The 22,074-nt window shown below is 40.5% G+C and overlaps 1 protein-coding gene across 1 annotated transcript; it reads left to right on the top strand.

Annotated features, from left to right (window-relative positions):
* Positions 1–1,508: 1,508 nt before the first annotated feature.
* Positions 1,509–21,099, top strand: LOC131688449 (uncharacterized). Its single transcript, XM_058972710.1, has 9 exons — positions 1,509–1,850; positions 14,530–14,678; positions 14,741–15,508; positions 15,567–15,716; positions 15,778–16,077; positions 16,154–19,621; positions 19,686–20,031; positions 20,097–20,348; positions 20,407–21,099. Exons 2-9 carry the CDS (start codon positions 14,640–14,642, stop codon positions 20,850–20,852), a joined length of 5,769 nt encoding a protein of 1,922 aa, XP_058828693.1. The 5' UTR covers positions 1,509–1,850; positions 14,530–14,639; the 3' UTR covers positions 20,853–21,099.
* Positions 21,100–22,074: the final 975 nt, after the last annotated feature.

The raw sequence follows: 22,074 nt of genomic DNA, 5'->3' as shown, positions 1-22,074 counted from the left end.
AGGCCAGTCGGCGATCTGGTTCATGATGTCCTGACAGTGTTTTTCCGTTTGTCAAAAAGCTGCAAGTTTAATTTCTTCTTTTCCCTGTAATTGCTGTCCGCTCTCTCTCCACTTTTCCTGAAACGATCTTTGCTACTATAATATTGGAACTAATCCCCCTTCTGTATGTCTTTTAACTTGACTTATAAAAAACCTAATAATGTTTCTCCTTATTTCTATTGATAACCAATAATATTTTTAGTTAAAAAATGACAAATTGAATATCTAGTCTTTAAAAATGTAGATGTGTCCAAATGTATACCCTTAGTATTAATATAAAAAAATAATTTCAAATTTCATACAAATCCAAGTTATTGTCCCATATTTCCAAGAAATCTAAATAGTAAAGCAAATAAATTTGTATATGAATAAAAAATAGAATTGTTGTACATCGAGACGTTCAGGCGCATGAATTTTGTGCGCGAGACACATACGTGGTTAATCTTAGGTTTTGGTTCGTTCCAAACATTCGGGTGGGTAACTCCCCACGTGATCCGCCGGCCCCGTGTCCGAAAAATTGGGGTGAGTTCGGGTTTTGTTATAACCGGATGCGGGTCGGGTCAGGTACTTTAAAAAATATTTATTCCGCATACGGGTCTGGTTTTTCAAAACATTTCGCCCTTACCCTCATAAATGTTTTTGAATGTTTGGATCCCCCTATCCGTAAATATCAGAATGGGATAGGTTATCATCGTAGAAATATTGAAATGAGCTTGCTTTTTCTTTTAATGCGGGTACGGATCGGGCTCAGTTTTCGATTTCTTTTTCATGCCCAGGTACGGGTCGGGTTCGGATTTAGCATTTTTTAAAAATTCGGGTATGGGTCGGGTTCGGGTAAAGTTACAAAAATAGTATTCGGGTTCGGGTCTAGTGCCGAATTTCCGTTTCTTTATTCACGGATTTTGTTAGTTTTATTTTCAAAGAATAAAATTCTATTTATTCATACTCGATTCTAAGTCGATTGGTACAGACTATTGCAAGTTTGAGGGTTTCTTCTATAAGAAACGTAATAAAATCAACCCCTTTTTTCTGCGCACGGACAAACGAAAACCCAAACAAAAACATTTCGTATTATTTTATGGATAAGCGTTCAACGCAGCTTGAGCACCTTGAATTTTTCGATTTGCAAACAAAACACAAATTGTTACATTCAGCAAGTTTCAGTTTAGAGTGCGCTTGAATATAAATTTTTGTAATTTACTTTATTAAGATCACATCTGGCGTAATGGCAACTCTGTCTATTACTGAAACATTTCAGGTATCTTTATTCGTGATATGGTAACTCCACTGGGCATTTACCGTTAGATATCGTGTATTGGTGAGCAGTGAGACGAGTAAATTCTGTTCATGTGATTTTCGTGAAAGCGATTCGTCTCATCTCGCTCTACGCTAACGAGCGGAAATATTTCATGAGCTGTCTGACACCGCTGTCAAATCCCGTTGTGTGCGTCAAATGTGTTTATAAACGCGAGTGTTGGATGGTGCAATTTTTTGTCTTATTTCCAGATTCAATTCAAAGAGTTTTAGAGCGTATTAATCGATTGAAGGGGGTTCAATTGAAAAACAATAGTGTGCCGCAGTGTTTGATCGCTTCTGTGCTAGTGTGGGAACAACATTTCGCTGAAATTTGTGACATTCCTGTAGTGGCGAGACAGCGCACTATGAACTAGGTTTGCCTCTTGCTCGCTTCCTTCGTGTATGAATGAGTAAAGAAAAAGTACGTTGTGTGGATGAGCAAAATTAAAAGGCAAACTATCGTGCAGATTGTCGAGCCTCTGCGATTCTAGAAGCCGAAGCATTTTATTCGGAAGGTAAGTTATCAGTAATAGGATAGCAACGTATATTTTTCTCGTTAAACGATTTGTATTTGACAAATAGTATTGTAAAATCGCACATTTTATTTGCTTTTCCACGATTTCCTTTTTATCTGCTCCTTCTCACTCTTTATCGGGATGTCGCTCACACTATAGTTTTGATATAACGAATTCAGCCGCCTTGCACAGTGGGAAAGTTTGTGGCAATTTTGTAGATAATAATACCGCACATTCATTCATTTTTTTTTTCATTTCATCAAAAAATGTTTTACCTTATCCCCAGAACAAGAATATTTGAAAAAGTAGTTCAGTATCTTTTTAGTTTATTTGAAATGTCACTTGAGCAGGTGGAGACGTTGCGCTAGATGAGAATGTCTGTATTCGTTATACATTGTAGTTTTTCTTAATCTCCAATAGCAAAAAAATGCATCGCTACAATTTGTAGAGGTTTAACGGTCAGATTAAGATCAGTTATAACCAATGAATTCGACTTTCTCATCCTTTCAGTGATTTTTCACGAATTACGTGTAGGTTCTCTGTTCCTCTCTGCGTGTCATAAAAATACTGCCACGAAAATTGGGTTGGGATGTTTTTCCATATTGTAAACGACGCGATAGGTAGATAAAGTCGTACGTAGTCTCGAATATCGTTCATAATTATTCAAGGTCAAAGATGGCTCACATTGTAGTGATCACCTACCTCTACCCGGCACTGTGTTTTCCAAAATTATAACATTAACCCACTCGGAGAGAATTGACTAGATTTACACACATTCAATGTGTGTGGAGCCATCCGTTTTTGGAGATACGTCTTGCCTCAAGTTCCCATGTAGACTATTCGACCAAATGTGAACACATCTTAGAAAACGATACATGAAAAGTGCAAAGAGCAATTTTATTCCACAGTTTTATTATACAGTTTTCCCCTGGGGTATTTTTGCAACAAAATTTCTTGGAATTCCTCGCAATTTGCAAAACGATAGATCAAAACAGGCTGACAGCAATTGTATTGAACACTCTTTCACAAAAAAGGTATCCAGCACAAGAAAGGCTAAGCGAAGTACGGCCACTGCTGGTCTAGTGTGAGTGTTGGTCTGAAACCGTTTTCATAGCCCCTGTGGTCGAGTATGATGTGTTATCGGAAAAAGTGTTTCATTCGCGAGATTCACAGATTCATAGAAGTTTTGAGTGACGGCTCAAACCATCTAAGCCAACGATATGCACAAAGTTTTGATAAACGATATTTTTGTAAGTTTGCGAAGCAGCTCAGATCAGTAAATTGAAAAGATTGAAGGGAGGCCTACACCCATAAAACAGGTAAGATATTGTAAGGTTCAATTCATTTTCTTTTGGTTATGATATATTTATCGGTATTACTTGCAGATTCCGCAGTCGAGGCAAAACCCTCAATTACTCCGATATCCGCCGCCGTGCCTCCCACAGATAGCCAAGGCCAGTGATCATCCAAAATTTTCTAAATTTTGAGAATGATATCACTGGAGAAACGATTTTTCTTTCGAGCATTAAACGATAATGTAATCTGTCAACGTGAATAGCGTCATTATTCCAGATTGGTGCCTGGTTGAAGATTGGATTATACACATTTACCAGCGACGGCCTACGATAAAATTGATGTTATTTTCTGGTGAAACCAGGTACTAAGAAATAAAAACATTGATTGTTGAGAAAGTAGAAGACTACCACCCAATAACGGCGTTTATGAAAATTTTAATTTCTACCGACTATCGAGCCCCCCATGACACGAAGATTTTCGTCGATCATAATGTCGATATTTCCTATAGAATTACACTAAAATTGTTCTCGAGCTCTTGTGACTTTCAAACGATTGAGCTTGTGTAAACGTCCTATTGGAAACTACTGCAGCGAGTCGTCCAAAAACTTCCCTGTCCGATTCTTTGAGACCGTCGCTGATGTCATCGAAACGCTCTAAAAAAAGGAAACTGTCGCTATCGTTGCGCTTACGCAAGTCGCAGCAGTTCCAGTTATACTACGTTCACACTACGATAAAAAACGGGTTTTTTTACGCTATCTTGATGACATTTTTCTTGTTGCTAATTATTATAACATGTTTTAACTCTGTAGTGTGAACATGGTATTAAACAGCTACTCTTGACATAATTCACCTTCGGTTGTTCAGGTATTTCTGGCTAAATCATGGCCTCCTACTGTAATTTCCGCTGCATCTCACCCAGCATGTCCTCGGTGGGTGTGTTCCATACATCGTTTGAGGGTCAAAGGTTGTAATTAACGATTTTGCGTTCGATAATAGCTGAATCTGACTTGGAAGCAATTACTAGCACAGTTGAAACTTCCTGACTTTCTGATTTTGGTGAATACAAGCGCCTAATAAGCTAAAGCCATAAACTTTTCGTCTTTCTGTTTTGACAGACTTAGCCGCTGATTTGTGTGGCTAATGCTATGATCTTACAGACACCGAGAATCCTTGTTAGCCTGGGCTGGCACATACGACGACTGGTTTAAAAGACCAATGTCACTCCCTTTGAACGTTTCAAGAGATCAATAAAAATCGTTGCGTTGAATATTTTATATTTTAATTTTCCTTTCAAGACTTCTTTACATTACATTACAATTATCTTCACATTACTTTACATTTTCCCTAAATAAGCCCCCCCCCCCCAGATATTGCATCAAAATACATATTTCACATTAAGATCTATCGATATGCTTCATAAATGTTAATTTTGAGAATCAAAAATCTACATCTTGAATTAAATCTATAATGTATAAAAAACGACAGATTTTCCATCTAATTTAGATTTTAACAGTTGAAGCTTACATCCAATTTATACATTCTAATATATTTAATATCTGTTCTTACGAGTTTTATTTAATTTGTTATAAAATAATAACATCTGTCATTCTTGAATTTTAATGAACAGAGCTAAATTGGTACTTCTACTTTAACTTGGCTTATCTCAGTACACCGATCTTTTTCGAATTCCCCTTTTTAAGGAATGCGTTTTTAAATATAGACCACTGGAGCGTTCATAACGCCCACTGTGTTGTGCTACAGCCGTCGGGTGTTCATTCATCATTTTTCGGCCGCCCGTTTCTCACACAAATACTATCTCCCTGCAGCAGCCACATGTGTGACTAATACAGATGCACAGTTTGTTGAATCCTCCACAGAGCGAAGTTTATCAATCAAAGGTATATTTCATTCAATAAACGCATTTGTGTGAGTGGAATTATGTCACGGTTGCCGTTAGCCCGCTGTACTGCCAGGTTAGGGTAGTATTGTGTACGTCATCAGATCGCCGATGCAGTATCACCTGGGAGTACAAAAAGTTTTGTTTTATACTTCTGTCTCCCCGTCGATCCGTACATACATCTGTCACTTAGTTGTCAAAATCTAATATGAAAAGTGTGTGGAAACGAAAAGTCTAATTTTTATTGTGTGTCCGCTGTAGCAGACCTTCGATGGGAAAATGCAAGAAAAGTATCCGACTATGAGCTTCAGAATGGCTGTAAATTGAAAAGTAAATGTTCGGTGTTGTTTTTTGTGCTTAAATCCGAATAATATGCAACAAATTTCGGTCGTATTGTGTAGTTCGATTCTGAATGGGAAGGATTCGTCTCGTGAACACTTTTTTCATACTCACTAGCACATATAGTGCTACCAGCAGAACCAGAAGAAATAAGGTGCCAACGTCGGTAGTTGGGATATTGCATCGCGAGTGAGAAATTGTTTAATTTTTTTTATTTGTCTGGAAAATCGGAACACTGAAGATGGTTTTGAATTATTCTTGCTTCATATTCTGAAAGTTCAACAAAAACGAAATTTATCAAAGCAATAGTTGCATGTACGGGGATTACTGTTGACGTCCTACCCTAACGCGAAAAAAGTGAATTGCATTGACGATCAGCAGCATAAGTCCGAAGGAAGAAGCTCTGAGAGTTTCGCGTGTGTGAAAAGAGGATGCCTCTCACCGTCGTTAAAACCGTCTACTAGTCGTAGTTGTAAAATGTTGGTATGTTATTCGGGAATCTTTTTACCTTTTCTTTTACACAAAATAAGAAACGTGAGCTTCTGAAGTATCAGTGAAAAATCGGTGACCTCCGTCGGAACAGTGCTATGAAAAACTTTCGATTTTCCCAGAAACTAGGAATTTCGCTGCGTGTTTTGAAAAGGATATTGAAATCATTGTTTGTCATAAGGTAGGCATATTGTTCTATTTAAAGTCTACTTGTAGTTCTCTTTGAAGGCGTGAGGAGAGATTTCTCTTCGCAATTTCTCTGTGTAGTCTGTTGAATTGTGAGCAAATTTCACTCGAATCTTTCACATGGGACTGTCAAACTAGATGTCTGAGTAGTAACTTTTGTTTTGAATTCGTTCATACGAATATTCATTGGTTTTGTTTAAATGTCCAAACCCTTAATTTTGAAGTGCTCGCAAAAATAAGTGAGAAAATTTCTCCACTTTCAGCATTTGTCAGTGAGACACAGATGACGTCCAAGCAAATATCATAATAAGGCACGGTTGTTACGTACATCTACACATTACATACCTGCTAATATGTATGTAGTCGGCTGCACAGTGCTTTTATGTTGAGCGTTCATTTTTGTGAATGAGAAAGTAATAGTAGGTCATCACATGTTTCTGAATTGGTTTCAATGTCGCTTTTCAACCCGCCCGTGTTGCCAAAATGACGATCGATTGTGTTGTTTCAATTATTTAAAATTTCTTGTGGAACCATAACAACATTATTTTCTAATCAGTATTTTTGGGCGCTCCTAAAATAACAATTGCTTTTTTTGTAACACCATGCATTTTTTGTCGTTGAATACAAATTTCGAATCGAATCGAGTCTCTCCGACTTTGTGAAATTCTTTCGTATCTTTATGTGCGTTAAAACTACTATAATAGTGACAATGCAAATTCTATAAACCACTGTATATAATCGAATTCAATTGAACTGATTTATAAATTTTCATGCTAAACTACACATTTTTGTGTAATGTAATACAATTTTTTACATCATACAAAAATGTGTAATTTTTTATATTATTGCGCTTTTTGTGTGTAAGATTTTTATGTAAATTAGATTTTGGATTGAAGGAAACTGTTTTTATTACAATCATTGATATTCATTTCCTAACATGCGATAGGTGCCCTGAAAGAAAAAAAGCCCGGAAAGAAAATCACTGCCTTTTACATATCGAATACTCCCTATTTCGATAGCCCATTTAAAACAGACGGACCAGCGCCTGTTCCAAATGAATTGCTCGAAATTCTTGCAATTGTATTTAATTCATGTTTCCATCGTAAATTGTTACGCTTGATTAAGACAAATGTCAGAATATTTTTCATTTATCTGAATTTCGAGTGATCTGTGGGACTACTCACAAAGTATGTAACATGTAACAAACCATGGAAAAAAATCTTCGTTGTATCCCTCCCCTAAAAGTGTTATGTAATTTATGAATGGTCCCTAATTTTCTCGTCATTTTCTTTTTTCCGTCGATCTCTGTCCGCACTGCACCATGTGGATTCTATATTTCGGTCCATCAACACATGGACCGAGTCCAACGGTCTTACTTCCCTTCCGAAGGAAGACGTGACCTCAACAAATTTCAACGACCTCGACTGGGATTGAACCCAAACCCACTGGCGGTCACGCTTACTACACAACCCCTGGGGTCGTGATGTTCGCGACATCGATTTTTGTGATTTTGAAAACGATATTATCTAATACTTATTTTCGTATTTCCCCTTTACTAGACTGCACTTCGGCTGCTTACATTGAAAAGTATACATCAAAATAATTGAATTTTGTGAAAATATGCAAACAAGCGGAAAAGGTGTGTAAGATGGGCCACTTTTGACGAGATAAGAGCGCCACCCCCTTATAACGTTTGATTTTAATAAATACAAAACGATTTTTCACGAAAATGTACATATAGGTCACATTTTGCGTACTGTTTCCAAAATAATAATATAAACAATGTCAATATTCTATACATGCGAATGAAGGCTTCGAAACAAAACAAATTCACAAAAAAAAATTGGATTCTACTCAAAATACAGAAATAACACGACGAGACTGTATATGCTTTGTTTATTTAAAGTTTAACTTTCCACTCTATATGCATTCCATCAGAACGATACTTTTTTGCCAGTTAAGAGCGAAACCTTTCTTTTTCGAAAATTTTGATTATTAATAAGCTGTAAGTAGTAACAATGATCGTTATTGAGAAAACACGGTCAAAAAATATATGGGCGATACTTCAATGTCGTTGCTTCAGCGTGAGACCAAAAACCATTGCTAACTCTAAAATATTTTGTTGTGCATAGGAACGAAATCATCATAAAGAGATGTCACATGTTCCTTCGCTTTGCCGACGATATCGCCATCATTGGTGCAGTGCAGTGGAAGTAGCATTTTTGTCTTTTGCAGGGAGGCTGGGGTGCGGTTTACGTAGTTAGCTAAAGTACCGTAGCCTATAGACGCGCACAAAACTTGTTACATACAAATCGCTGATACTCTGTACTAGCTCTGTGTGGCTACGAGGCGTGGGCGTTGGTACTCCGCGGCACAGTACAAAATGGAGGATTGCGCTGACCATTAAACCACGAACAGTGTCTAGTATACAAACATACTGATATTGGAAGGCCGATGAAACAGGCTACAGTGAGCTGCACATGTAGCGCGAATACCGGAAAAGAGACAAGCTAAAATTATGCTCAGCAGCAAATCTGATAGAAGTCGATTTCTAGGGAGACCCCGCACTCACTAGTTGTGTGAGGAAGATACGCGTGTGTCGGGCGTTCAATGATACTCTCGTGATCCTTAAGGGCTATAAGATAGGAGAAACATCTGATCGAGAACATAAAAACACCATAGACGATGATGACATTGACGGCGACAAGAGAAAATCAATCGACCCACAAGATGCACCCTGCGAACAGACAAATGTTACCCCGTCGCGAAAGAAGATCTCCATGCGTAATAGAACATTACTCTGACGAGACCCGAAGGATACTTCATAATATTTATATTTTTTCATTTTTATTTTCACATATTGTAATAATTTAATAGGCCTACGGCTCCGTTATGTTACCGCAATGAACCGTGTCAAATAAACAAATTACAAAAAATCTGTGTATATGTTTGATTGTTTTGATTGCCACTTAAAATTCTCCCGTACCGATTTATTATGCATGAATGACAAGATGAAAGGCATGGAGTTTACAAGATGGATAGGTATTCTAGAGCAAATCAAGGGAGCTATTCTAACAGTCACATCACCTAGTGACTAGAAGAAAATTTTCTTCTAGTCACGTGACCGTGAGAATAGGGCCCAGTTATTTTGCCTTTCTCATATAGAAAGGTTATGCAATCAATCTGAAAAACCTAATCTCGGCCCGGAGGGCCGAGTCTCATATCCCATTCGACTCAGTTCGTCGAGATCGGAAGTCTGTATGTGTGTGTGCATGTGTGTATGTATGTGTGTGTATGTGTGTGTGTATGTATGTGCGTATGTGTCAAATAATGTCACTCATTTTTCTCAGAGATGGCTGGACCGATTTGCCCAAACTTAGTCTCAAATGAAAGGTGCAACCTTCTCATCGGCTGCTATTGAATTTTGGATCGATCGGAATTCTGGTTCCAGAATTACGGGTTTCAGAGTGCGGCCACACAGAAATTTCTCATATAAACTATAGGAAAAATTTAAAAAAAGAATTTTTATTTTTGATGCTAAATGTGTTCAAGGTGCATGAAACGTCGAGATTTGATGCAAACTCGAAAAAAATTTGACGACGATTCACTTTTTTGGATTTTGGCACATTTTTGCCTTTCTCATATAGAAAGGTTATGCAATCACTCTGAAAAACGTCAACCTAATCCCGGCCAAATTTTTTTTTCGACTCGCATAAGGTTTCTGGATATTGACAGGGGCGTAGTTGATGGTTTACGGAGAGGAGTTACACCCCCCCCCCCTCTACTGTTCACTCCCCTCCTTTAAAAAAATCTCCTTAAATCACCCCTCAGGCCACTACCCCATCCAGCCCTCATACCCCTCCCTTTCAACCCCATCATCTTTAAACCACCACTATATCACAAAGCATACCAATTTAAGCTGGGGTGTCGTTCGTTCATGGGACTTTCGCCCTCCTCACATACCCACCCCCGCATGACAAAATGAGTTAGCAAGCAGATAACATTGATCTAATGCCGATTAGGCTAATGGAGTATGATATTTTTTTTTCAAGTGTTTCACCGTCGACACGTAGCTCATCAAGTTCGTGGCTGGCATGCCATTGTGTATAAGTGCAAAGTGTACTAAGAATGTAATGGACATTTCCACAATTATGTTGAACATAAAAAGCCTCCGTGCCATAGTTTAGAGGAATGAGAAAGGCACAATTGCACCGCTAGATGGATTAAAAAAGGTTTTTTGTATTTGTATTTGTTTGTTTATTCAATTGACTTTCGCTGTCTTATTGAAAACTTAAAACTAATGTGCAGTACTTTAAATTTACAGGAAGTATAAATACAATATTTACAAAAAGAATTCACATGAAATACACAACCAGTAACATTTTTTAACACTGAAACAATTCCCACAACAATAACTCGAACGGTTGGTATCAAGGGTACATCATGACGAAGATACCGAAATTCCCTGAAACGTACTCCGTGTGGCCAAGTGCCCGATGAAAGAACTAGTGTCCAGCTCCACTTTGAATGAAACGTAGTCTAACGTACTAACGTCTTGCCTACTCGAAACGAGTTTTTTTCACCTTTGCTGAACCATTTACGTTTAAGCATTCTTTCACAAGAATCGAACTTTCTTGCTCAGTGACGTCGTTTTTGATATTTGATAAAAATAGTGTAAAACTATCGTTCGCAGCTCTTTCGGTATACATGGTTTCAGAGCAGTTTGCTGTTATTGGATAAGAATGTTAGGGTTTCGCATTGACAATGGCACTTTCGCTGCGTTGCAAAGAAGAATTGTGTTTTTTGCAATCTGTAAGAATTCAATGACTCGATACCTTGCCTTAAACATCCAATCTCATCATCGCGCCTAGCTTCCTGCCTAGCAAACTAGAACGGAACACTAGTTTGCTAGGCAGGGTCGAATAAGCAGCATCGAAAGGGAGAGTGTGGAATTCATCCCCTACTGCTGCTAGGAGTCGTTATGTTATGTTAATGACGTTATGTTTAAGTTTAGCAGAATGGTCGGGAAGCTAGCACAAATTATTTCGAGAAAATCCCCGTCCACCTAAAATCTTGTATTCGAAAGAAAAATAATCAGTGTGAACAGTGCGATACAACACTTAGAAAATTGTTCTAATTTTTTAACAAGACTACCCTGTTTGACATAATATCACTTGATATAATAGTTATTATGGTAGTTGGTCATTTGACATAACAGTCGTTTGGTATAAGCACATTTTGACTTAAGATATGAAAATACTTTCGAACCGAGCAATAAATGTTCTATAAACCCACCATACCCTTTGTTAAAATTTGCATTCATCTCGATTTTGATATGATTTCAAAGAAAACTCGAAAGAAGGTATCAACCTCTATGTTTGAGTAAACCGGTTAGATCAAAAGTACACAAGTTTGCGCGCAAGCGTTATTCCAAGAATTGCTCGTTTGTAAGAAGAAATCAATATGATAAACTAATGATGAGTGGATGAATATGGCAAATTATTTGGCGTTTTAACTATTTTTTGTTCGACTATATGATTTAAAGGCAACTAAGCTGCGTGCCACATGTATGTTCATATTACTAAAAGCAAAATAAAAAAAATGTTATCGGGTCGCGAAATAATGCTGCTGGTAGTTCATTCTTCGAGGGGAGCTAAATGATTATTACGAGATGATTGATTCTCATCAAGGTTTTCCCCAATCCCAAGCAATATGTCCCCATCTTGCCCAAAATTTGTAAGAAATTGTTATATCTGGCATATAAATTTCTGGGTATTGTTTAATTCTGGGTAATGCTTTTCTGTAGAATAGTACTTTCTGGGGAAAACCTTCGGTATTCTAGAGGTTTCTAGAGAATGGTTTTGGTTAGTAGAACCATATTATAATCCTTAAAATGAATATTCTTGGAATTAACACTACTTTTTGCAGTTGTTTCAATCCCATAGACCGAGAGATAATGGTTGTTATTAGAAATTGACAGGCCCCACATTCAGTTCTACGTCAGGATTAGTCAAAGGTAGTTGCTTGGGACCGTTGCCGTTTCTGCCCTACTTCAATGACATGTATTCAATGCTGAAGACTCCTCGGTCCGTCGCAGACAATTTCAAAAGATTGCAGATTTTTCCACAAATAGCTTAAAATCAGTAAATCCGAAGATGTGCTCGGTGATCGAATACGTACGAGAGATATCATGACAGAGCTCTGCTGCGATACTAGAAAGTGTTCGTTTAATAAAGGAGGTTGACGTCTCCATCCTCCAACTTTGGTTTTTTTTTCTCGCCTGAGATGGTCACCAAAGATTTTTATGCATATCATACACACGCGCACTACTACAGAGGGGGTCTGTTTTCCTCCAGCTGTCATGTATAAAACAGTCAGCCAAATTAAATATGTGGAATAGCTTTCCTAAAATATTTGTAGTTGTATTGAAATTCTCTATGTCGCTCTACTCTAACTTATTCTGGAGACGCTCAATACTGGTTACTAAAATAATTAAACCGAAAAGCTATTCTCGATTTAATTACCTCCACCTATATCAGGTGGAGGAAAAGAAACCGCTGAACACACTAATACAGTCACAGATTGTAAAGTTCTCTATACTTCTGTGAGCATCCCAGAATGAAAACTTGCTAGATATTAGCAATAGTTGTGTCTATGAGAAAATTTGAAGGGAAGGGGGGGGAGGTTAGCTTGGCGTAGTTGATAAGTCGATTGCCTTGTACGCAGCATCTGGACTCGAATCCCACATGAGTTAGAAAGTTTTCTAAAGAGATTTTTCTAATCCGAAATGATGTGGATGACCACAAGGTTAAAACCCTTTAGAATCGAAATAAATTTGTTTTTAAGCTTTTGCCGTTTTTGCGAGACCCCGAAACTGAGTCAGGTTGTAACCGCTGTCAGTTCATACATTTTGACAGCAGTTGGGGTTATAAGAATATTGATATAGTTCGTTTCAAGCAAAAACGATATGGCACGACAAAAAAATTATCAAACTATGTATTATAGCATGTTGACATTACAGAGTTAAAACATGTTATAAAAATTAGTAGCAAGAAAAATGTTATCAAGATAGCGTTAAAACACGTTTTAACTCGTAGTGTGAACGTCATCAAGATAACATATTTCTTGTTGCTAATTATTATAACGTGTTTTAACTCTGTAGTGTGAACATAGTATTACCCGAATAGAAATGTACAGTAACAAAACCATGATTTTCACTGTAACAGTACAGTAATTTTACAATAATTTACAGTAAGTTTTAGTGTTATGCTACAATACAAAAACAATAAACTTTAACGTTTTTACAGTAAATTTCAATGTAAAATAGACTTTTACAGTGAAAAAGGGGGGTGGTTATGTATCATTAAAAAATCAATTTTTCTCCATACATTTTTTTCTCGAAAACAGTAAAATTTAATGTGAACGCACTGTATCAGTTTTTTGTCGAACAGTGAAATTTATTGTTACATGAAATTTTATTGTAAATCTACTGTGAGAACTTGGCATCGAACAATGTTGAAACAGTAATAACTATAATATTTATTGTTTTATGATTGTTTGTAGGGTAAAGGCTATTGTAAAATTCTATCCGGGTAGATACCACTATTTAACCACTATTTGAAATGTCAAGGTGCTTATTGATCTTATACGGGTAATACTGGCAACTAGGTATGTCTACCGCTAACAAGAATGAGCCGGTGAGAAGGGCCTTCGTGAGAAAGTGAGAAAATCTCAGAAAAGAATTTGTTTATCATAACAAGAAGAGCCCACAAATTTGACAGTGGGGGCGGCTCGACTCGATACTTCGACCAACAACAGCAACATAAAACCAGTTAAGACATCTTCCTAAAGAATCATATAACGTAATATCGCTGCCAGATGAAAGAAAAATAATATCTGGCAAACAGTTTTACGTAGTGACAAGGAAAACAGTGCCCATGTTGATGTGCAGCATCTTGAGCTTTTGCTTGTGTTTCAGCCCTGAATCATTGTGTTGTTTCGAAGTTTTATACATTTCAATGATACGTAGTATTAGTTTTGTCAGGCAATATTTGAAAAAAACAATAAAATAAGGTTGCACCACTTTAAGGACACTGTTTTGAACCTTTCCGTTCAATTTGTATTACTTAACAGGGAACAATTTTCATGTCGTACGATGTTGACAAATAATGAATTTTAGCACGTTTAGTATCTATGATTGCAACAAGCAAATAATTGGCATAGAATTCGTACCCAAATCTCAGCGACCATTGATTAACCCCATAAAATGAAATCTAAACGGAATTATTCCGTTATTGCATCAGAAACTGATGTAGAACATTGAAAATGCTGCAATATGATACAGGAGAAAAAAGGTTTTAAACTTAATCTGAATTTGTAAAGTTCACTTTTACTATTAATCCCGTCTAATCCTTTGGTGTGAATAAATGAACCCGTGTCACTGATGTTTGTTTTTTTGCTCTTTTATTCCAGTCATCAGATGCAGAGTTACAGTATAGTCAATTGAGTCCTATCAAACAGTTTTCAAAACTGTATATTCTATTGTGAATGTATAAATCAATAGCATATCTGTACGAACCACAATGCAAAGTTTGGAACCTGCATCATGTCAAGAAGCTGATGTAAGTATGAAGTACCTTTAACATACTAGTAACCACTGTAATGCGTTTGTTTTTGTCCGCAGTACATGTTAAATGATGCTTACTGTAAACTAAGAAAGTCTCCTTCGCGCCAGCAGACCTTGTTAATCGATCCGCCGCCTCAGTATCCAAGTCTACCTAGTCCCATTCTGAATGACAGCACTCCACTGTTCAACACCAGCAGCAGCAGCAGTGCCACCAGTCCTCTCCCATCGTCATCATATGCTACGCTAAGTGGAATCCAGTCAACTTCGCCACCTGAAACACTTCTCGCAACGCCGTCTACTTCGTTATCTTCCTCTTGTCTTGGTTCCGGCAGTGCCAGTTCGACCTCCCAGCTGTTTAAGTTATCGACGAGTAGCAGTGTTTCGGCCAACAGTTTATCACTCAGCAATCACCATCACATCGACAAGAGGGGAGCGACTGATTCCGGCTATGTCAGTAGCTCCCCATCAAAAAAGTCGAAACTATCTTCCTCGGCCGGATCACTAACACCATCAACATCAGGGTCTTCATCAATCAACAGTTCTTCCACCGGCGCCACTAATTTTGCCGGTAGTAGCAGCAGCAGTAGTAGCAATCACCACCATCATCATTCGCATCATCATGTTCAGTATCATGGCGGTGGCAGTAGCAGCGGCAGCCATCCGTATGGATCCGCAGCTTCTCCCTCGTCCGCTAGTCTTGGAATTGTCACTGGGCCATCGTCGACTGGTGGAAGCACTCACGCCAACGGCAAGTTTAACATACATGACAAGCTTAGGGAATTGTATCTTGAATTACTAGCTGAGGACAATACTGAAACTAATAGGGTAAGTGATGAAATAATGTATGATTCTGGTGGAGTACTGACGGCATTTTTCCCACCAGCTTAACTTAAGGAATACGTCGTTTCTGTTGGAAAAACTGGTGTTGCGAGAAAATCTCAACACTCTGATCCTAAATCTCTATCCCGGCAATAAAGGATATTCGTTAGCATTTAGAAGAGGAACTGAGCAATCATGTGATGGAGGGCGAAATGTGAGTTATAGTTCTTTCAGTTCTCAAGGTTTGTGTATCTAATATTTAATTATGTGCGTAGATCTCAAAAAGTGGTGCTATATCGTCGGAACGTGCCGGTTCACCCCTGTCGGGAACCGCCACGATGGATATCAACTCCGAGCTACTCCAGGAGACGATCCGGTGGCCGTACGAGGAAGAAGAACTGCTGGAGTGCATCGACCGCGAGGAACTCCCGCTCGTACTTGTTGATATGTTCGAGACCAAATGTCCTGGCTTATTCTATTCTGGATGTGTGATTGCGGAGATTCGGGACTATCGGCAGTCGTTTCCCATCTTTACCTGTGATACGTACCATGTGCTGCTGAAACCGACTAACCAGGTGAGTGCTTCGGTTGCTTTTAAATAAACATTGTTAGTCAAGTTTTGGATGTATATTCAAATCTTTTTTTCATTAGACTTTATTAGCCGACGTCAATCTGCTTACCGCCGACGGCGATTGGAGTCCGGAGGAGAAGCTCGCCCTGGAAAGTCAGCTGGTTTTGGCAACGGCCGAGCCTCTCTGTCTGGATCCAAATCCGGAGGTAGGCATTATGGCTATCAACCAGCAGCACCGACGTCACATCTTCAACACGACACCGATTAGGCGACAGGCGAAAAAGTTTTCCCAGGTCGCCATCAATCGTAAAAGGAAAACGGATCAGTTTACTCACAGTTTCGGGCTGGAACTGAGCGACTTCATGACAAAGTACCGGGCAAAGCCGCGCCAGTACGCAGCGACCAAACGAAGCGTGGTTAGTTTCACACTGCCGAAGAAACCATCCGATGTGAGTCCAACGGTTAATGTACCGAATCTGGAACTGCCCGAGTTGGCAACTCCGACGGATGTAAACGTGGAGAAATTTGCACGAAAGTATGATGGGCCTAAGGAAAGTAGGGATTGTATACCGCAGCTTATTGAGGAGTACATTCTGGAGACGGACCGGGTCGTTAGTCGGGGTGATACACGGACGTACCATATAAAGCTTTCGATTTTTCAACGACCGTCCAACTCGGAATATCTGGGAGAGTTGTACGTTGATCGGGACTATCGGGAGAATGAGCGAAATGGAGAGGCATGTCAGTTCACGTTAGGAACTCGAGCGCATGCACATCGTTACATACAACAATTTACCGAGATTTTTACGGAAGAAGGTAGAAAGTCAGTTAAGATTACCCACTTAGTACCAGGTCAGATACCAAAGGTGCTCCATACTGCTGGAATGCGAGAGCAAAGTGTGCAGCAGCAACAACAACAACAACAGCAACATCAACAACAGCAGCATCAGCTGCAGCAACAACAAGCAATTCAACAGCAGCATGCTCATATCCAACAACAAGCCCACATTCAACAGCAAATTTCGCAAATTCAGCAACAGCTTCAGTCTCATCCCACGCATGCTTTAATAACCAGACTGCAAGCAACTAATCCAGCGTTGGTGTCCCAGATCGCATCAGCTGGTGGAAATATAACGATTAATGCTACGAATTCGAGTGCGCTTCCAGGCAATCATCAGCAGCAACAGCCGCAGCAAGCGCAAATCGTTCAACAGCAACTTACTCAACCACAGATCATAACCGCTGGTCCGTCCACCAACATAATTACTATTGGAGGGGCTACGCTTCAGCAGCATCAACAGCAGCAACAGATTCAAATTCAACAACAACAGCAACTTCCAACCCAGCATCAGCTGTTGGCAACGACTGCTGGACATCAACAAATTTTCACCACCTGTGATACTTCCACCAGTTCCAATTCACAACAGCCAGTGGGCACTACGATCACTCTTCACCAGCAACAACAGCATCAGCAACAGCAGCAGCAGCAACAACAACAGCAGGTGCAACAAATCCAAGCGCAAACACATCAACCACAACAGCAAACACTTAGTCTCAGCAATGGTTCATTATTACTAGTTCAACCAACCGGTCAAATTTCGAATTTGACGGCTACTGCTGGTGGCAATCATCAGACTGGTGCGGGGAACACTACCGTCGGAACGCAAAATATTCAAGGCTTTACCTTCACATCAGCTCCACAAACTGCCACTATCATCAATCAGGGTACCACGAGTTCTGCAGGGAATCGCGTTCCATTGCTGGTCAGACTAGATAATAAGGCTTCACAGCAGTTACAACAGCAGCAACAACAGCAACAGCAGCAGCATCAACAACAACAGCAAACTCAACATGTTCAATCTCAACAGCAAAATCAAAGCACTACTACCACAATTCATACAAACAATCCGGAGATTGACGCCATCGCTCTTAGCATAATGAACTCTGCCAACCAATTCCGCCAGCAACAGCAGCAGCAACAACAACAGCAGCAGCAGCAGCAACAACAACAACAACAACAACAGCAGCAACAGCAACAACACCAGCAGCAGCAACAACACGCGGTTAAATCAAATTCTAATGCTGCTATCATAAGTCTGTTGAATAGTGCTCCGGCTGCCATGACCAATTCATCTGTGCTAAGTAGCAGTTTGACTGTACCGGTTGGAAAGACTGGTACTGAATTGCACCAGCAACAAACGGTCCAGCAGCAACAACCACAACACACGATACATCATCATCAGGTGACGGGCACGACAACAATATCTGGAAGTGCAGCTGCTGCACTGTTCAATAGTGTCGGTGGACGAAAAATACAAATTCAACAACCCGGTAGCCAGAGGATACTGAATCACACAAACCTGATTGCCGTCAGTAGTAATCCAACCAATGGTGGTATGGGACAAACCCAGTTAATCAATATTCAATCGGCTCCTGTCAGTGCAGGTGATCATCAACAGCAGCAAGTGCAGCAACACATGCAACCCTCCAACATTCGTGTGACGATGTCTGCGTTAGCTTCCCAGCTGGCGTCACCTCCCGCCATTCTTACCACCTCAAATGTTCCACAGAGCTTTAACGTAGTTGCTGCTACCGGAAACTCAACTGGTCAGAATTATAACAATGCAAATAACAATACCACCAGCAAATTGATAATCAACAGTACAAATCAACGAATACTGAACATCAATACGAACAGCGCCAATAGTTCGTCTGCGGCTGCAGCAGTTGCAGCTGCTTTGGGTGGGGCAATCCGTCGAGTGAGTAGCACTGGTGGCGATGGAAGCGGAGGTATACAGTTGCAAATTCAGGGCGCGGATGGTATTCGACGAATCACAACCGGTAATGGAAATGATATACAGCTCCAGATCCAAGGAATATCGTCACCCGGTTCGGATCATTCGAATGCTTCATCATCGACCTCTGTAAATGCTGCTGTGAGTAGCACAAGTGGGTCTGGTACCGGGGCAGGCACAACCGGCAACATCATATTTAATAACATGTCAGGTCTAAGTGCATTACTGGCAAACACCACATCTCCATCTCCTCAGCAGCAGGCGGCATCCGCTGCAGTGGTGGATAGCGGTTCTGCACTCACCGTGACAAACACCTCTAATCTAGGCAGTAACAATAGTAGTAACAACACTAGTAATAATAATTCAGCATTAATCGAAAGACTGACTTCATCTAGTAATATAAACCTAACCAATAACCTTCCGAATGCGAGCCCCGGCCTGCAGTTCACGATACCATCGCCTAAGACGCCCCAGCAACAGCAATCTCAGCAGCAGCATTTGCAAATACAGTCCCCATCATCATCGATATCGCCACTCTCTAGTCCTCCGCCGTCGGTTACGCTTCATCCACAACAACAACAGCAGCAGCAGCAACAACAGCAGGTTCAGCAAATTCAGCAGCAGCAGCAACAACAACAACAACAGATACAGCATCACCATCAGCCCCATCAAACGACCGTTAACCTACAGGGACTGAACTTTGCTAGTCTGCACGGTGCAATGACGTCGATTCCGGGGCTGCAGAATGTTCAGGTATGTCACGGTAAATCCACCTAACCAACAGTTCCATTTATTCACCTATTCTCTTCTATTGCAGGTTCAAATCCCCGGACTGGCGCAACCAATTTCCCTGACTCTTTCTTCCGCTCCGTCCACCGGTGCGACCAGTGTACTGAACGCAGCCAACAATAGTGCCGCAGGCGGTAACACCGGTCATCACCAGACCACCAGCCTACTGGTATCCGTTCCGGTGTCCAACGCTGGCAGTGCTGGTGCTGCCCAGTTGAATGCGCTAAATACTGCTGGAAATACTGCTACCAGTGTGGCCGGAAGTGCGACGGCCAACATTCTCAGTGCAAATTCCCAAGCCGCTACACAAACGGTGGTTCTCGCCAACCCCCAGACAAGTGTTGGTGGATCTAGTCTGCTCTCTTTGCCAATTGGTGCGATCTATATAAAGTAAAGCTTTTCGAATCGAACTAAGCATTTTTTTTCTTTCAATATTTAGCTCAAATTGTGACCTCCGGAATGAAAGGACTGGGCCAGCAGAGTATACGTGCAGGAACGCCCCTGACAGTCAACACGGGTCAACCAGGTCAGCAAATACAGCTGCTCAATATTAGCCAACGGTCACGAAGCGGTCAGCTTCCAGTGGTAACATCAGTTACAACACCCATCACCGCCAAACAGATTGCCGCTCGGGTAGCTCAACAGCGGGCAATGTCCGGATCGACGCTGAAAATTGCAACACCAATATCAGGTGCTTCCAACCTCTCACTAGACAATTGAATTACTTGTAACCATTTCCCCTACTCCAGCAGCCACACATCACGGTCAACAACAGCTGGGTCAAACGTTGAATGTGACTAGCGGTGGTGCGGCTCCGAATCAATTGGTCATGACAACCAAACAACTTCAGCTCAAGCTTCAACAGCAGCAACACCAGGTCCAACAACAGCAACAGACCCAACAGATAATGACCACTTCCAACCAAGCCGCCGCCACACAGATTCACATACAACAGCATCAGCAACTGGCGCAAGCCCAGCAACAGCTGCAGCAGCAGGTGCATGCACAGCAGCATCAGCAGCAGCAACAGCAGACCCAGCAAATCAGTATCATCAACAACAGCGTCGTATCGCCGCTTCCTCTGCCAACCATCACACCCCCGCCACCACCGCAATCCGTTTCACACCATCAGAGCGTGGTTAACGCGCTAGCAGGTAAAAATCGACGAAGATCCGCGGCGGACATGAATAAGTAAGCAAATTCATCTCCAGAATAATGTTCTTTTGTTTCTCTGCCTCTGCAATTAAACTGCCGAAGCAGCCCGTGCATACAACATGCACACGGTAAACACGCGAAAACCATTCACGACAACAGCTCCTTTTTAGTCACTTTAGCTTTAAGAACAAATTAGCAATGTCTCCCCGCATCGCGCTATGTCGAGACGGTCCTATTAAGCAGGGTTTATTTGATCAAGGAATAAACAAAGTTTTTTTTTATTTAAACACATGATGAAATTAGTCTACCATTTAGAACGAGATGATGAATGTCACTGTCTGAAGTAGTAGCTACTATATTCGGGAATCTTGAGGCGCACGCACGAATTGAATGGTTTATATATTGTTTGACTTCCTCGTTGCATGTTATACCGTCGTTCCAGATTGCTAGCGATTTGGTATGTTGGTGAAATAATCTGATGGCTTCTGGTGGTACGTTCTTTAACTAACACTGTTTCACTGTTCGCGCTCTTGTAGCGACGAAACTTTGGACATGTTTTCTAAGTGCTCACGGTTTCTATTGTTAGATATACTCTACTAGTGTCTTGTACTTAAAGATCAGACCATCGGAGAAAGAAATCAAAGTTGGACGAGAAATCGGTTAGGCAGAACATTGAATTTAAACATTCTAGAGAGATTTATTGGGCCGTATTCTCGCAGTCACGTCACGTAGTGACTAGAAAGAAATTTTCCTCTAGTCTCTAGATGACGTGACTGTGAGAATAGGCTCCATGCCTAATAAACTGCCTCTCTACATAATTGTTCCATGTTCTATGGGATTCTATAGATGATACAATTATGCGTAGAACGGTAGTAAACTTTTCGCCTATAGGTACAGCTTGTTCTAGTAAAGTTACTACTAGATTACTACTCGGAGATTATCCGGCGGGTAAACTACCCTACTCCGACTGAGAGTTCCCCGGCGGCGGAATTTCTCTCAGTACCAATGTTTGTTTTCATAAGCCATTTAGCTCCCCGTTTCGACACGATCTACTTGAACTAGTCGCGGCGTAGATCTAACTCACTCACGTAGTTAGATTAGTTCGCTGACACCTCGATGACCCGAACCCAGTGCTGCGTCCCGTACTACTCACTACTCTGTTGATCGCATCCCGGATATGCTCATCGTCGTACATCTCTTCGACGATATTGTCGGCTACCCCTTCGAACGTTTTCGAACCTAGGACATTCGACACGTGTTCC

This window comes from Topomyia yanbarensis, chromosome 3, assembly GCF_030247195.1.
Source record: "Topomyia yanbarensis strain Yona2022 chromosome 3, ASM3024719v1, whole genome shotgun sequence".
NCBI classification, from domain to species: domain Eukaryota; kingdom Metazoa; phylum Arthropoda; class Insecta; order Diptera; family Culicidae; genus Topomyia; species Topomyia yanbarensis.
Note: the sequence above shows the minus strand (reverse complement) of the source record. Positions and strands in the feature narration are given on the sequence as shown.